This window comes from Phodopus roborovskii, unplaced genomic scaffold (assembly GCF_943737965.1).
Source record: "Phodopus roborovskii unplaced genomic scaffold, PHOROB, whole genome shotgun sequence".
In the NCBI taxonomy this organism is placed as follows: Eukaryota; Metazoa; Chordata; class Mammalia; order Rodentia; family Cricetidae; genus Phodopus; species Phodopus roborovskii.
This window is the reverse complement of record NW_026126470.1, coordinates 26972041-26988776: the sequence shown is the minus strand read 5'-3', so window position 1 is coordinate 26988776 and position 16736 is coordinate 26972041. Positions and strand designations below refer to the sequence as shown.

Sequence of the window (16736 nt, the reverse complement as noted above, 5' to 3'; positions counted from 1 at the left end):
GGGGACTTTCCCCACATCTGATGGGAAATTAATCGTTTCAGTGTTTGTACTGTGTGTGCATACATATGCATACGCATACACATACACATCAACCACCCTGAATTGTGTGTGAGGAGTGCGCAGATGTCCTAAGTTACATGTAGGGCAGATAGTTCCCCTCGGTGAAGTTATTGAACACTAAGATCCAGAAGGGAGACGTGCTCTCCTGACGGATGAGCAATTCAACACGTTTCTCCAACAGTGGCAACCCCGTGGAAACAGCATCCACATCAGGATCTGGAGATCTCAGATTTTTCTCCCAGCCCAAGGTCTCTTTCCAAAACTTTTAATTTCAGTTAATCAATCAGTTAACTGAGTGTACGGGGGCCACACCAAGGTGTGTATGCGTAGGTCAGAGGACCCCCTGCAGGAGCGGGATCTGCACTCTCACCCTGTGGGTTCTGGGGAGTGAAACCCAGTCCTTAGGTAGCAAGTGCCTTTACCTGTGAGCCACCTGCAGCCCCCCGTACCCCACACAGCTGCCATTTAATTTCCTGCCCACACACACACACCACTTGACCCGACTCCATGCTTTATTTTTTATTTAAAAATTCTATATGATATAGTTTGATCCTGCTTCCCTCTCCCCCCCCACCGTTCCCCCAGATCCTCCCTACCCAACTTTATGTTTGTTCTCTCAAAAACAACAAAAACAAAGCAAACAACAAAACCCAAAATCCAAAGCAAAAAAACCAATAATACCAAAAAAAAAAGAAAAAAAATCCCAGAGAAAACAAAATAATAATAGTAATAATAATAATAATGATGGCTTACAAAAAACATGGTGTTTGTTTTGTGTTGGCCAACCCTGCCCTGGAATGTGATTGATTTACCCAGTAATACTCCACTGGAAAAACCCGATTTTCCCTTTGGCAACAGGTATGGCTCCTTGCCCATACATAGTGTGAGTGTGTGTGCGCATGTGTGTGTGTGTGAGTGTGTACATGTGTTCATACTCATATATATGTACACACACATATATACATACATACACACACATGCATACATACATACATACACATATACACACACATACATATATACATATGTATATATATGTAGGTGCTCACAGAGGACAGGAGACAGACTCAGGTACTCTGAAGCTGGGGTTACAGGCTGTTGTGTGCCTTCATGTGTGTGCTGGGAACAGCACAAGGGTCCTTTACAAGAACAGTTAACACTGAGCCATCTCTCCAGCTCATTCTGTAGACCAGGCTGGCCTTGAACTCATGGAGATTTACTTGTCTCTACCTCCCCGGTGCTGGGATTACAGGTGTGTGCCACCACCACTGCCTGGCAGCTTGTGATTTATTTAAACATCTATATCGCTACATGTAGACCAGGCTGGCCTCCAATACACAGAGACCCCCCTGCCCCCCCCCCCCCCCCCCGCCTCTGCCTCCCAAGTGCTGGGATTAAAGGTGTACACTACCACACCCAGGTGTATGCTCCCATTTTACAAAATAGTCTCTTCCCTTTTACAGGAAGAGGCAGAATAATTCTTAATACTATAGCACTGTAGTCCCCAAAGGGAAGTTCTGAAAACTCAATTAAGCTTATTTGTCCTCTAGTAGAGAACAGAAGTGAGGGAAGAGGCCACCCATGCACTCAGGGCACAGGACACAGCTTCATGACGTCCTTGGAGCTTGTGGCCTTCCAGCCAAATCCCCGATGAAATGCAACCTCACGCTCCGTTCCCTGTCCCTATCCACCCTCAGCCCTGCATTGCATGTCCCTCTCTTCTCATGCCAGCCAGTGGCCTCCGAGTGGCTGCCCCAGAGGGCCGGGGCCATCTGAGGCCTTCCTAGAACTTTTACCACCCAACCCCACTTCACTCTCTGGGTTCCAACAGGGACAGGCTGAGCAATCTAGTAATAGTCTGTAATTCAATTAGCAGAAGTAATGCTGCACAAATGGGTCATAGGAAACCGAAATGCAGTTCGCCCATTAGTGCTCCTATTTAAATCCCAACTGTTCAATATTTCAGGAAATGTTTAAAACGCTCGCCGTGTGTTTTCCAGCCAAGTGGAAACAACTGTCAGAGAAAGGGAATCTGAGTGAGAGATGGGGCTCTTTCCCCCATTGGGGTTCTGGAACTTACGGGCACAGCCACAGGAAGGCCGGTGCGTGAGTCAGGGCAGACAAGAAGATGAGGCACGGAGGTCATTTGGGGCACGTGCACCGGGCACCTAGAAGTGAGCTGTGCACGTTCCAGGCCCCAGCCAGCCTCACTGCACATGGTAATATAGCCCCCAGCTACCTGGTAAGAGGGTGCTGCGGGCACTGAACTCAGTGCCCTTGGAACGCCCTACCCCCTTCAGCGGCTTGCCTCAGTTCGGTCTGTTTTCTGACACAGGACAAGGCCCAGTCGACTCTTTCATTTGTTCACTTAGCAAGTATTCACCGGTATCACGTGGTACTCCCACCTCCAGGGGCCATGCTGGCTCCTTGAATGTTAGCACGGTCCTTGCTCTTGGGGAACTCGTTGAGCAAACTGGAAGAGTCATTTGTTTATCGGGTGATTCCCCTTAAATAAGCGAAAAGGTACTGAGACCAACCCTGTGCGCAGAACACTGCCTGGCAGCTGCCTTAGACAATGGGGACCTCGTGGCAGATGTCAGAGATGGCTATGGTCCATGAAGAGCTGGCCAAGCCTCCAGATCTGAAGATACAGGGACACTGAGGGAGAAGACGCAGGAAGCAGTAACGGTAGGCACAGCCCTGGCAGGCAGAGATAAAACAAACCCTAAGGCCCGGGGGCGTGGGCACAAAGCAAGAAGGCTGGGTTTTTATTGGGTGTGAGCCAAGCCATGGGACCAAAGCAATCAGAATCTGACTTCTACAGAGATGGCCCCGTCATGGAGCCATGAAGGGAAGTAACGTGATGTCTTCAGTACAACTAAGTGCCCAGCTGGCTCTGCTGAGCTTTGCCCAGGTCATCTTCCCATTCCCAAGGCCTCCCAAGCGCCCCTCTCCCAGGCTCTGTCTAAAACGGACAGCCAGCGATGCCAGCATCCACCTCAGTGTTGGGCCCACTGCTGAGCCCCTGTAATATTCCTGCTCAGTCCCCGACGTGATGGCGGCCCCAGACAGAGCTGGGTCACGTGGACCCCAGAGGGGGCTCTCCCTAGCAGCAGGTGACACTATCTCACATCTGAGGTAGAGAAAGAGGGACACAGTCTCATTTCTCCCCTAGTAAATGAGTTCCCGAGCTTTCCACGGAGTCCCAGTGGCAAACTCTCTACAGGGAAGGGGTCCAGCTCCATGGAATGAAACCCTACAAGTGACCCTGTACTCCTGTGCGGGGCCTGAAATCCACAGCGAAGCCTCTTCACAATGTGTGTTTTGGGTCCAAGTTTGGTTTGGTTTGGTCTCGTGATCTTTTCAGCAATAAAGAACGGCAAAGTTGTGTCCTTTGCAAGAACATGGATGAAACTGGGGCAAATCACATTAAGTGAACTGAGCCAGCCCCAAAAGACAAATATCATTTTCTCTTACGTGTGGTTCCTAGATCTAAAAATAAAAAAAAAACCACATATGTATTTGCCATGAACGTAGAAGTAAAGCTGTCTAGGGTAACAAAGGACTAATTCCAGTGCCGAGAGGAAGGAAGACAGGAAGGAGGAAGTTGATATTCAAAGTACCTTATGTACTTGTCCTAATGTAAAGCAACACTGCATAATTAATACATAAAATGGAAATTTAAAGATGAAAGATATTTAACAAATTTCACCAAACAGACTAGGAAACAAAAGCAAACGCATGAAGTCTTGCCTCCCGAGGCCGGCTGTCAATGGCCTGCGGTACGGACTGAGCAAACGGGTGTTTAAATGTTCCCGCTGATGCATGGCACACAAGACCTGGGGTTTAGAGACTGAGCAATATTGGCTGCACTATACACCAATTCCCCAGGGCGCAGCCGTGAGGTGTTTGTCCCTAGGTGCTTCTGCGTCCTGTGGTACCGGGCTTCCTTCCCATTCAGCCCCCCAGTCTGCTTCGGGGCCACTCACCTCGTAGGGCTCCTTGGTGGCTCTGCACTTCTCTATCTGGTAGAGCTGGGTCTTGTAGCAGATGCCATCTTGGATGTCACATTTCTACCAGAGAAAGAAATAAAAAGTTTGGCTTAAGCCTTGGCAGATAGAAACACCCACAACACAGTGTCAATTTTCAACCAGTGCTCAGCTCAGAAAAAGCCAAATGGCCGGCACACTGGCAAGCCGCAGGACAGGTTCACCCCAGCCCTGGGTGTGAGGAGAGACTGCGGCACACAGGCAGGCAGCCCTGGGCCAGTCTCCGCTCTCTGAGGATCTCCATCTGCCCAGTGTCAACCGTAGAAGGAGAAAGCGGAATCGGAAGTAGCTGGAAGAACACCAACTTGCCACACTGAGGAGGAAGCCCTCCTGCTACCGTAAACAGGCGGGAACGTAGCTCAGTTGGTGGAGTGTTTGCCTTGCCCTCAAGGGCTGAGTTAGTCTACGGCACTGAACAAAAGCAGGAGGTGGCATACACCGGCAGTCCCAGGACCTGAAGAAGCCGGGGTTCAAAGCCATCTTTGACCTTGTTAGGGGCTGGCCTGGGACAGGAGACCCAGTGTCAAGCAAACAAAAGCAGCGTGAAAACAAAGGAGGGTCACAGCAAGCCGCAACGGAAGCTGGTGAAGGAGAAGGCTTCCAATGTATGTCTCTTGATTCTAAAAAAGAAGAGGAAGGGAGAAACAAGGAACAAGGGGAGGCAGGCACTCCAGTCCACTGGATTTCAAAATCAGACACGGGTTGTTAGTGATCGGCCAGGATAACTGTGACAGCGCCTACATACGCCTTAAGACTCAAAGTTAAGTGTCACTGCTCCGTAAAACCAAATGCTCCTCCAGTCAGAACTGCAAGGACGGCGTTTCCCAGGAATGCTTCCCGCGCGACAGAGCCACGCTCAGCTTTGCAAACGCTCGAAACTGAGGCTAGACAAGGTTGAAGACAGGAAGAGACAGCGGGAAGGCAAGGAGCCAGGCTAAACATATTTTCTCTTCCTCCTGGCAACCTGGTCCCAGGACCTGCTTACAAATCCCAATCCTGTGTAAATCGTTTATAGGCAACCATGCAACATTTGCATATAAACTATGCACATCTTCCACACGCTTTAAATCTCTGAATTACGTATAACACCTAATACAAAGAAAATACTGTGCAACTACTATTTAGAGAATGATAAGAAAGAAGTCTGCACATGTTCAGCACTAATATAATATTCTCCCAAATATATCTGATCGCTGGTTGGCTGAATTGTGCAGACACAAACCATCAGAGAGAGGGCCTCCTGTGGCTTTTCCATTCCCCATACTCTGAAGAGGCAGGCATGGGCTCCACAACTTTTAATAGCAGTGAAGTCTCCAGTGCGGTGATATTTTGTTTTGTGCTTTCACAAACAAAGCTTGCCTGAAGATCAGAGTGCAGAGCTGGCCACTAGGGAACCACAGAGGCCGGGCAATGGTGGCACACACCTTTGATCCCAGCATTTGGGAGGCAGTTCTCTGTGAGTTCAAGGCTGCCTTGGGCTACACGAGTTTGAATGCGTCTGAAAGAGAAACAGAGCTCACACCTTTGATCCCAGCACTTGGGAGGTGGAGACAGGAGAGGTGGCTGGGCAGAGAGAGGAATTATGAGGCAGGAGGAGACAGGAGCTCATTGCATTCAGTGTGAGGATTTGTAGGGACAGGTTTGGACTGAGGATTCGGTAGAGGTCTCTCTACTGGCTGGCTCCTTCACTTCTCTGATCTTTTAGAATTTACCCCGATATCTGACTCCAGGTTTTTATTATTAAGACCAATTAGAACTTGTGATACATTCCAATTCCTCTAAAGCCAAGAACCCAAAGAGCTGGGAGGTGTCAGAATAAAAACAGACAAGAATGGAAGACAGGGGTCTGCCAGGGCTAACTGATGGAGGAGAGCCTTCAGAACTAACTTACAGGAGCACATTCGGAACACATCTCAGATCAGTAGCGCCATCTAAGAAACGGTTGGTCTTTCTAGACTTTACCCCACACTCAAGAGGCTAAAGTAACAGCACGGATCAAGTGTCAGCAGAAGAAACTCCTCTGGTCCCACTTACCCCCGACAAATAGCGCTCGAGTTTCTTGTTTAACAGGAAGTAGATGGCCAAGATGTGGCAGGCGCGGTTGGAGAGCACCGTGTTGATGACGTCGCTGTTCTTGTATCCCAGCTTTTCAGTCATATGCAGCACCACACTGGGGCTCAGGTCTTCCAGTGAAATCCTATGAGGGGTGGTGGACACAGGGAACCAGTCATCTCTCCCCTCCACAGGCTCACAAACATGGCAGGGGACAAGGGTCCACACAGGGCCCCAGGGACAACTGAGGTGCCTCAGTCACTTGATTTTCTTCTTCTTCTTTTTTAACTGAATCGGGGCTGCGTGCCGCCCAGGCTGGCTCACACTCTGAGTAGCTGAGAGGATGACTTTGAATGCCAGACGCCCCAGAGATTACATACATCCTGAGTGCTGGGACTGGAGGCGTGCGCGCACACACGGGCACACACACAGACACACAGACACACACACACACACGCTGCCACACCCGCTGAGTCCTGGGACTAGGAAGGCTGGCCAGGCACCCAGCCAAAACTTGTTGACCCGCTGGGATGAGCATTTACTGTAAAATATTTGGTATAACGTTATTCCATCCAACCCTTTGGAGATCAGCTTGGAGGCCCAATGGCTTCACAGGAGAAAGCTGAGGGAAGAATAGTGTGGAACTCGGGGGCTTTCTTTACTTTCCCAAGGGAAAGAAACACTGACAATATCCAAACTAATTAAACCAAGGGGCAGTAGTATTGGGAAACTAGAAAATAGATTTTTCAAATATATATGTATATGGAATATGTGTCTTTGGCTGTATGTTTCTTTTCCTTTTATGTAAGAGCTGGTAAAACCAGAAAAAAACCAATTACCAGAAATATATATACTTTTGCCTCTAAGATTAACAGTTTTTCAAAATAAAAACTGTAAATAACACATACCTCCCCCAACATTTTAGAATTCTAGTCTCCTGTCTTAGAAACAGAAGCTGTTTTTTGTCTTTTGACTACAATAAGCCACAGGCCTTCGATAACACAATACACCACACTGCCATTTTCTTTAAACAAGACACTTTTACTGTTTATTAGCCAGCTGTTCTCTCCACATTCACACACACACACACACACAGACACACAACTCACACATTCACACACACACACACAACTCACACATTCATACACACACACACACACAGACACACAACTCACACATTCACACACACACACACACACCACACTCTACCCAAGCTGGCTAAAGCAGTATAAGGAATTGAATCTATGTTTACCTCACTGAAGCCTGCCTCCTGTCCACTGTGGAGAGGCTACAAAACTCTAAGCCACATTCTAAGTCTCTGTCACTGAAGAGGAAGCTAAATGGAGGGGCTGGCTCTGTGTGCCCAGTGCAGCACCACAGCCTTCCACAGCTTGTGTTGGGTGGATGGCTTATGCTCATTTAGACAGTGGTTACATTAGCTTAACGACCCTTTTGGTCGCCATCAATGCCACTTCTTTACCAGAAGGCAGCCGGCACGTTGCCCTACAGAAACAAGGCATGGCCCCTCAGCTTTGTTTCCAGGCTCACAAGGGGATAACTTTCCTGGTATCTGTTTCTGTTCCTGGCCCAAATTGAGCAGGTATTGGAAAACAGTGTTTATTTCCACGTCCCCTTGACAACCTAGGTAACCAGGACTTTGTCTAAATTACCACCCATGAGCCAAAGGCTAGAGTTCTACATGGTGACCAGACAAAGAGCCCAGAGCAAGAGTAAGTTCGGTCAAGTAGCCTGGATGCAGACCCCAGAAACGTCCACCAGGACACTTTAAGGAGCTCCATCCCAAGTGTTGCCTATCTCCGTTAAGGGACTGGGCACTTCAGCTTTCAGAAGGCCTGGTGGATGTTTCTAGACCTTCTTGGCCTAGGCTTGGGGATTCTCAAAAATACGGCCACAGAGGACATCCCTCCTCTGTTCCTCCATTAGTTCTCAGATCCTCATCCAAGCTTGGTAGAATGTGTAGGGCTCTCAAGAATTAAAAAGGGAGAGAGAGGGGGTATCCCGGAAGGTTGGAGTCAGGCAGTCTCCATGTATACTGAAGTAGCCAAAGGGAAACGTTCCCTGTGCTGGTCTTCCGGTCTGTAGTCTGTGCCCTGCAGAGATGGCCGGCAAACTGACCTTCAGGGCGCCCACACATAACGATCCCTCAGGACACAACCCTCCCTCGGGGTCCATTCTCGTGGAAACTGGAAGGGAAGGCCTCCACAGCAAGCCCACAATCAGGCAGCTGAAGTGAACGATCACATCCCTGTGGCTTTCAAGCCAGGGACTCAAGAGACTCAAGCAGCAGAAGGTAAGGCTGAAGGGTCATTTGAAAGACTCCGTTCTGGGATCCATAAAGTTTAATGTTGGCAGGAGAGCTCATGGGTAGATCTTTCCCACCTGTCTGTTTGCCTGCCCCTCTCTCTCTCTCTCTCTCTCTCTCTCTCTCTCTCTCACACACACACACACACACACACACACACACACACACACACACACACACACGCACGCACGCAGTTCAAATGGACCCTTTAAGTGAACTATAACTGCCCCTTGGGGAATATGTAACCCATCAGAACAAGGTCTGGAGAGGGGGCAGGTCCTGCAGCTCAGCTTCCCTTCCTCCAACAGGCTCCACAGGACCCATCTGGCACAAAAGCATAAGACAGCCCTGGCTGCATCTTCTTGCCCAATGAGATGGGCCTATCTGCAGGCGGGCAAGGCCAGGCAAGGGGATGGGAAATAAACAGCACTGACTTCAGTCACACACAGCGTGCTGCCCATAGCTATGGAGGGGTCACAGGGCGGGTTCCATCTCCCCAGAGGAGCTGTCCCTCTGTAAGCACTAGCTTACCTGTTGGGATAGGTGACATTACAGGGCACTTTCCCGGTGTAATTCTCATTTAACCAGCGATTTGCCAGTGCTTGCTGAATATTCGGTCTCTTCACGGGGTCTGGTTCCAGGAGAGAGCGCAGGAAGTTGATGGCCCCTGTGAGACAGTCAGCAAAGAACACACGTTGTAGGCTGAGCACAGGCGCAGGCCCCTTAGCCCCTCCTAGCTCCGCTCTTAGGGTCTCTGGCAAAGCTTCGTTTAGGTAGCTCACAGATCGTGAGTTCAGTCCCCACTTCAGACACCTGGAGTTTTAAATTCCAATTCTTCCCACACATGTCTTTTAAAGAGGTGCTACATATCCAAGGAGCATACCTGGTACCCGAGACAGCAAGAATCAGTTTGCTCTCCCGGGACCATGCATTTCTGGAACAATCTGTGAGCTCTTGTGGAGAGATCAGCCACAGAGAACTATTTACATGTGGAGGATGAAAAAGTAGAAACGGAAAAAAAAAAAAAAATGCCCAATATCATGGCGTCGCCTGAGCAATCAGAAAGGAAGAAAGATAAATGAGTTTGAATTAGCCCCTTGAATTTGATCCTGACCTCGGGCACCGCGTCTCATGAGGCCAATGAGGTGTTTCCTGGCTGACTGGGTAATGGATTGATTTGTTTAATGTCCCAGGAATTAAGCCTGGGGTATCATACATGCCTCAGCCTTACTTTACCTTTTATTTTGAGGTGGGCTCTCACAAAGCAGCCTAGACTACCCTTGAACTCCCTCTTAGCCCAGGCAGGCTTCAGACCTCTCCTGGCCTCCCTGGTAGCTGGGATTACACATGGACATCACCAGCAGTCCATTCTTGTTCTCGCAAAGCTATTCTCTCGCGCTCCCGACCGCCCCAAACCCTGTGAGATTATAATAAGTGCCCACACTAGCCTAACCCATGCTTGCCTAGCCAAGCGTATCAGGCTGACAGCACACCAAGGAATCGGCATGCTTTTGTTTGGATGTTAGGTCAATTATGTCTTAGTCTGACACAGGGGTCTAGCAAGCAGAACTCGCCAAACCCATGCCTATCGGATGCTGTCCCTTAAAGGAAGAGGATGCCTGGGCAGAGTGTATGCCAATACTATTTTCTCTCATTTCCAGCCTAAGGACCTGGTACAGTAACGTCAGCTACACTGAACCACAAGTGTTAAGGAAGGACATAAAAACCACTAACAACTATAAAATCCTCACAGTCCCTCTTACTTCCATAAGTAATTTGTTTTAACACCCTGGGTCTCCTTCCGTTACACAAACATTTACAGAACACCTGTGCTCTACCCAAACACTAGAGACAGGGAGCTGGATGTCTGTATCCTTTAAGATCATAACAGGAGAGACAGCTGTACAGCATGCAAAACTGAATTTTGGAAGGTACAGCCTGTTCAGTGAGAGAGTCTGAACACAGAGAGTACACACACACACACACACACACACACACACACAGTGAGAGTATGCACACAGGGGTTGGTTTTCCTGAGTTCTGAGACTCCATTTCCCTGTCCTATGACATCTCATTATCATCCGGCAGGCAGAGTGCTTGCCTGGCTTGAAGGAAGTCCTGGTTAGATCCCTAACACCACCGAAGTCAGGCATGAAGGCGCACATCCATCATCCCAGTACCTGGGAGGTGGAGACAGAAGGGTCAGGAGTTCAAGGTCATTCTAAGCCCCTTCAAGGTCAACCCCCATAGGATACTAAGACATAACACCTTCCCTCTCAGAAACAAAAAATACTATTCCTTTCTTTTTTTATGTATGTAAGCAGGTTCATATCTACCCATGTACATATGTGTGCACATATATAGAGGCTAGAGTACCACCTAAGGTGTCATCTGAAGGGAGCGTGGGTCTGGGAGGAGGCAGGGAGGAAGTAAAGATAATGAATGTGTTGCACGAAATTCTCCAAGAACTAATTAAAACAAGGGGGAGGGGAAGAATGCCACACACTTCTTTGGAGACAAGGTTTCTCACTGGCTTGGGGCTCAACCACTAGGCTGGACGGCTGGTCGGTTAGCGCCAGGGACCTTCCTGTTTCCCTCCTTCCAGTGCTGGCATTACAAGCGCATATCGAGGCGTTCACCACACCCAGCATCCTCATGTGAGATTTGGGGAATCAACCCAGGGTTCTGTGTCTGCAAGTCAAGTGCTCTATCAGCTAAGCCATTCTCCAGACGCCCCGCCAAATAATTCTTTAGTTTTCTAGGTATCCAAGTCTCTTGAATCAAATAGTAAGTCTCAGAAAATAATCTCCATTTGTTTTGACTCCAAATAGGTCTGTCTTTTTCTCCAGAGCTTTCCTGTTTTTCTTTTTCTTTCTTTCTTTCTTTCTTCCTTCCTTTCTTTCTTTCTTTTTTTTTTTTTTTTTTTTTTTTTTTTGTAGAACCCTGCTTATCCAGGAGCAGTCACGAAAATCCACACTTGCGTTTGCCTTCGGCTGTCATTTAAATTGTACTTGAAAGAACGATGGCCCTTCTGTGAGTACTTTTCCTACGGTGGAAATAAAGCTGTCAGAGGAGGGGTCAATTGTGAGACCAGAATCAGCTCCCCAGAAACAGCCCTCTTCAACACTACCTCCACAGGCAACCGGTACCTCACGGGCCCAGCACATGTGGCCATCTGCCTGCAAGAACATACTGATCCAGATGAAGGTACAGGTGCCATTAACAGCCATGAGGTACATTAACACGGCCAGACTTTTTAAAAGATTCATTTGCTTTTATTTTATGAGTGATCTTATCTGCATGTGTGTAAGTGCACACTGTGTGTATGTGTGTAGCACCCACACAGGCCAGAAGAGCGTGTTAGTTCCCCTGGACCTGGAGTTACAGATGACTGTGAGCCACCATGTGGGTGCTGGGAACTGAACTGGGTCTTCTCGAAGAGCAGCCAGTGCTCCTAACCACTAGCCATCTAACCACTAGCTCCTAACCTCCTAGCCATCTCTTTAGCCTCTACATGGTCAGTTTTATAGCTAAGTCTCCAAATAATAGTTTCCTAACTCCCCCCCCCCAAAAGAGGTTCCTGGGTTTGGAAGAATTATTCCCTCCTTTCCACACCCCTTCCACTACAGGAGTCTCTTGAGGACTTTTTCATTTGGGTTTGTTGTTGCTGTTTGGTGTGTGCACCCACAGCAAGGCAGGCACAGAAGCCAGAGGATGGCGCCAGGTGCCCTGCTCCATCATCCTCCACAAAAGGGTGAGCCAAGAAATCGGTGGGATTACAGGCCCACGCACAACTAGGCCACACTTTGTAATGTGAGACCTGGGACTTGAACTCAGGTATTCCTGCCTGAACAGCAAGCCCTCTTACTCACTGAGCCACCTCCCCAACCCACCACTCAGACCTTAAACAGGGGCATCTGTTGTCCAAGGACAAAGTGGTGGGTTTGATGAACTGAATGGGGGGGTGCCTTCTGAGATCTCGGATGCTCACCCCTAAAAGACAGGCAACCCTTCGCAGCCAGGGCCGGGCTTCTTTGAAGGATGATTGACCAGAAGAGCTAAGGACAGACGGATGTGTGTTTCTGTTCTATTTTTACCACCGAGTGCGCTAAATCTTCACAAACTGCTGATAGGCACATGTAATTTTAGTTCACGTCTCTGCTGACGGTCATACACCTCTGGACGTCACAGATGTCACATGGCTATCCTGAAAGGACTTTGTGAACATCCTCAGAGTGCTTCAAGGTTTGTCCTTGGACCTTGGAAATATCTGTGTCTCTGGGACCGAGAGGGGACTACACATTGAGCCCAGCAAGTGGAATCTGGCTGGCATGGTCATAACAGCCTCCCCTCCTGTGAGCTGACTCTTGGGCTTTCTCCTCGAGCTGGGAGAGTTGAAACGAGACCAATGGAAGCTCCGTCGCCTTCATGTAGCTGGAAGTAGGCACCAAAACCCTTTCTTTCAGGCGCGGTCAGGCCTCTCAAGTCTGAACTGGCCTATGTGAGCACTGGACACTGCCCAAAGCAGGGGCTGCAGGCAACAGACAGAGTCACCTGCCATTACAGCAGCCAGCCAGATGCAAGCTGAGGCCTGTTCTTCAGGGAGACTACCTTCTCACCTCTCGGCTAAGAAGCCTCTCACAATGGGTGGTTAAGCCTCCTTGGAAATCTTAACCAGGCCCAAGCTGAGCAATGCCAACATTTCTTCCTGGGCTTCTCTCTCGGTGCATCTGTGGGACAAAACCCTCTTAATTGGAAGTGTCTGTTTGGAATGTATTATAAATGCTATTGCTATGGCGCTGTGTGATGAGAGAGTAAACTGTTGGAAGAATCTCTCAGCCGCGAAAGGCATTCGCTAACTCCGTGCTGTGCAGGAGCCAACTTGCAGAAAGCGGAAACCGACTAGAGGAGAGTTGGAAAGGACCCCAAAGCTGAAGGTTCCCAACCAAATGATCGGAACAAGGAGGCGCGATTCTTTGCACATTTCATAGACTCACAAGGACGGGGGGGGGGGGGGGGGGGCTGTAATTTTTTTCCACCTGAAATTTGCTAAAACAAAAATAAGCAATATTTTGAGTTTGATCTAAATGGAATAATAATAAGATCTAATTGATGTCGTCAATGCAAATAGGACTGACAGATTATCAGATTAATGGAGATATGCTGTGACATGTGTCCCCATAGGTGGTAACACTGGGGCACTTTCAGTTAGCAATGACATCACTTAAAACACAAGACCTGAAGACAAGAGACAAGACTTGCAAGTTCATGGGTTGTGGAGGGGGCAGGTCATGAGTCGAATAGGGAGAAAGGGGGCCAGAGGGATGGCTCAGAGCTTGAGAGTGAATGTTGCTCTTGAAAAGGACCCAAGTTCAGCTCCCAGCACCAATGTTAGTCGGCTCATGATGACCCATAACTCCAGCTCCAGGGGGTCAGACACCCTCTCTGGCCTCTGCAGGTTCTACAGACATAGGGCGTGCGGGGTGTGTAACAGCACAAAGGAAAATCCTCCAATCGAGCCAACTTCGTCACTCCGAGACTCGGTTCCCTATTGGTAAATTGGGAACAATGGCATTTACCTTGCCCGACTGAGTGGAAAGCACTTACAGGAAAAAGGACTGTGTTCTGTTGTTCCATGAAGGGGCAGCTTCTCTTGTTACGGTAAACTAGTATTTCTGGATGTAACAGCTGATGCCCCGGGCAAACAAAGGTGGACCAGGCGTGTGCAGTGGTCTGCTTTCCCTGCAGCCGGTGTGTGGCTCACACTGCGCTGGCCACATACACCTCTGCTTTCACCTTCAGTACCCGTGTGGGTGGCATTGTTCCATTTCCATGGCCTGACAGAGGCCATGCTTACATACAGGAGGTGTGCGTGGCTTTTACTGCTGGGTGGGGACCTCTGATGGGGAGGTCCTTCTGTATATATGTTTCTCATATTGGTTGATGAATAAAACACTGCGACCAATGAGGCAGGGCTAGGAGACAAGGAGAATTCTGGGAAACGTAGCCAGACAGCAGATGCCATGTGAGACTGGGAAGGTAGGATGCACGGGACTCTTCTCCGGTAGGCCAAGACCACGTGGAAATACGTAGATTAATAAAAAAATGGGTTAGTAATTAAGACAGAGCTAGCCAATAAGAAGCCCAAGTCACCAGCCTACGGTTTTATACTTAATATAAGTCTCTGCATGTTTATTTGGGGCTGAAGGACCACAGGACCAGTTGAGCCAAAGAACCTCTCCTTACAAACCTCCTCCTTTACCGTCCCTGCATGGACCAGCTCTCACTTGGGCTCAGAACTCTTCTTCTCTCCTTGATCCAACTTCCAATTAATACAAAGCACAAAAAGTAATCCTTGCGGATGTAAGCCACTGTGAATCAGGGCTGACTGCTGTTATTGTGACCCAGCAATTTTGTTCTTAGCCATTTGTCTAAGAGAAAGCACTTTCACACAAACATCTGGAGATGAAAGTTCACAGCAGCTTTATTCATTAGTAGTCCCAAAGTGGAAGCAATCCAGTGGTCCTTCAACCAGTGAGCGGTTGAACAAACTGTGATATGTCCCTACCTGGGAATACAACTCAGCAGTGAAAAGAAATAAAGTTATGATGTTTCTAACAACTAAAATGGATCTTAACACAACTGTGGCGAGACAAGGGACTTATGCATATTCTCCATCTCTATAATTCCTTCGTCTCAAAAACTGAACAGCGATGGAGAAAGGGTAGGGGCCAGTAGGGGTTTGTGAGGGGGGAGGGAAGGGGTAACAAGGGCTATCCAGGGAAGGAGAGAGGTTCCTGTAATGCAGCTGTGTATCTTGATGCCACTGCACTTAAAGCACCAACACTGCCCACTATCTGACATGCTTATTTACCCGTGTGTGTGCGTGTGTGTGTGTGTGTGTGTGTGTGTGTGTGTGTGTGTGTACACATATACATATAGATGCACGTATTTGCCTCTCCTACAGATGTGTATGCTCTATAGGAGCAGAGGCTCGCCCAGAAGCCTCGGTGTGACAATTCCTTCAACACGTTGAGTTTCCTAACTCCATGAGGTAAGGCTCGCAGTACAGAAATATTTCTTCCAGAAGTCAGAACTGTAGCCTCTCATCCCAAGGACACAACGCCTCCCTGGCTCTCAGCCTCCGGGGATTATACAACCCTTGCAAGGTGAAAGTGTGGCTGGATTGAGTAATTATGCCCAAGAACTCATTCCCAGGTGGACTCACTGACAATAGTATGTCACGGGTCAGTTTCCCAGACCCTTATAAACCCAAGGGGAAAGTATTTAATAGTGGCAACATAAAATGCTCTATTGTATCCATGTATCAGGAAGGGGGACATTAAATAATTAACCTCTCTTGGTCAAAAGCCTCATTTCAGTGAACCTAGATTTATTCTAACAGAACAATTAAATGGCCCCTCCGAGCCGAGACTAGGCCAGGAACTTGATGTGAATTGTGAACCAAACAATAGATCAGCTCCTATTAATTTACTGAGTCTGAAACCAAAACCTTTATTCAAGCCTTTCACTGCAATCTGAAGCTGCTAAAGTTTGAGAGAACTTCTCAGACACATCTCTGATTTTTCCCAGTGAGGTAACCAAATCTACAATATACCTGAAAGCTTTCAAAAGGGCCTCAAAAATGCACATCACAACAAACCACAGAACGAATACTTGAGTGACTACAGAAAATGTTCCTTTCCAAGGCAACACTGCAAAATGGTGAACTGCAACTATTTCTCCAGCAAAGTCTGCACAGCCCTCTTGACGTAGGTCAAGACAGAAGAAGGGGGATCGGGGCCTCCTAATCACGGGGGAAAGGAGGAGGCTCGCGTAGTGAACGGACTGGCTTCTCAGGGATGGGAAGCCCAGCAGCCTCTCTTGTTTGAGCAGGGCAAAGGAAATCACCATCACACAACCACTTCCAAATCTGTCAGAGCACAGGTGCCCAAACCCTGAATCTAGAGCAGCAGTTAGTTGTGTTACCTGTGGAGAGCTGGGTGGGGAGGGGGTTCATCTCTTTGTCCACCATCTTCTGGTACAGGGCTCTCAGGCTGAAAGGCTCCACTGTGAAAGGCAGGGTCCCGGTCAACATAGCGTACATGTTCACACCTCTGCAAAGAGACACACCCAATGTGAGAACAGAGGCGGTCCCGGGTCCCGGGAAACAAAGCACACAGCCGGCCAGCTTCCTGGCCTCTGCCCCTGGCTGAGGCATCCTCCTAGGACGCTCCAATCGTGTCACCGCT

General features: G+C 48.6%; 1 protein-coding gene across 1 annotated transcript in view; it reads right to left on the bottom strand.

Annotated features, from left to right (window-relative positions):
* Nucleotides 1-16736, bottom strand: part of Hunk (hormonally up-regulated Neu-associated kinase) — a 98985-nt gene that overhangs the window by 7898 nt on the left and 74351 nt on the right. Inside the window, exons 5-8 of the mRNA XM_051191864.1 lie at nt 16474-16601; nt 9016-9151; nt 6144-6306; nt 4050-4133 (exon numbers count right to left, since the gene is read on the bottom strand). Coding sequence (XP_051047821.1) covers nt 4050-4133; nt 6144-6306; nt 9016-9151; nt 16474-16601 — 511 coding nt within the window. The remainder of the gene's footprint in view (nt 1-4049; nt 4134-6143; nt 6307-9015; nt 9152-16473; nt 16602-16736) is intronic.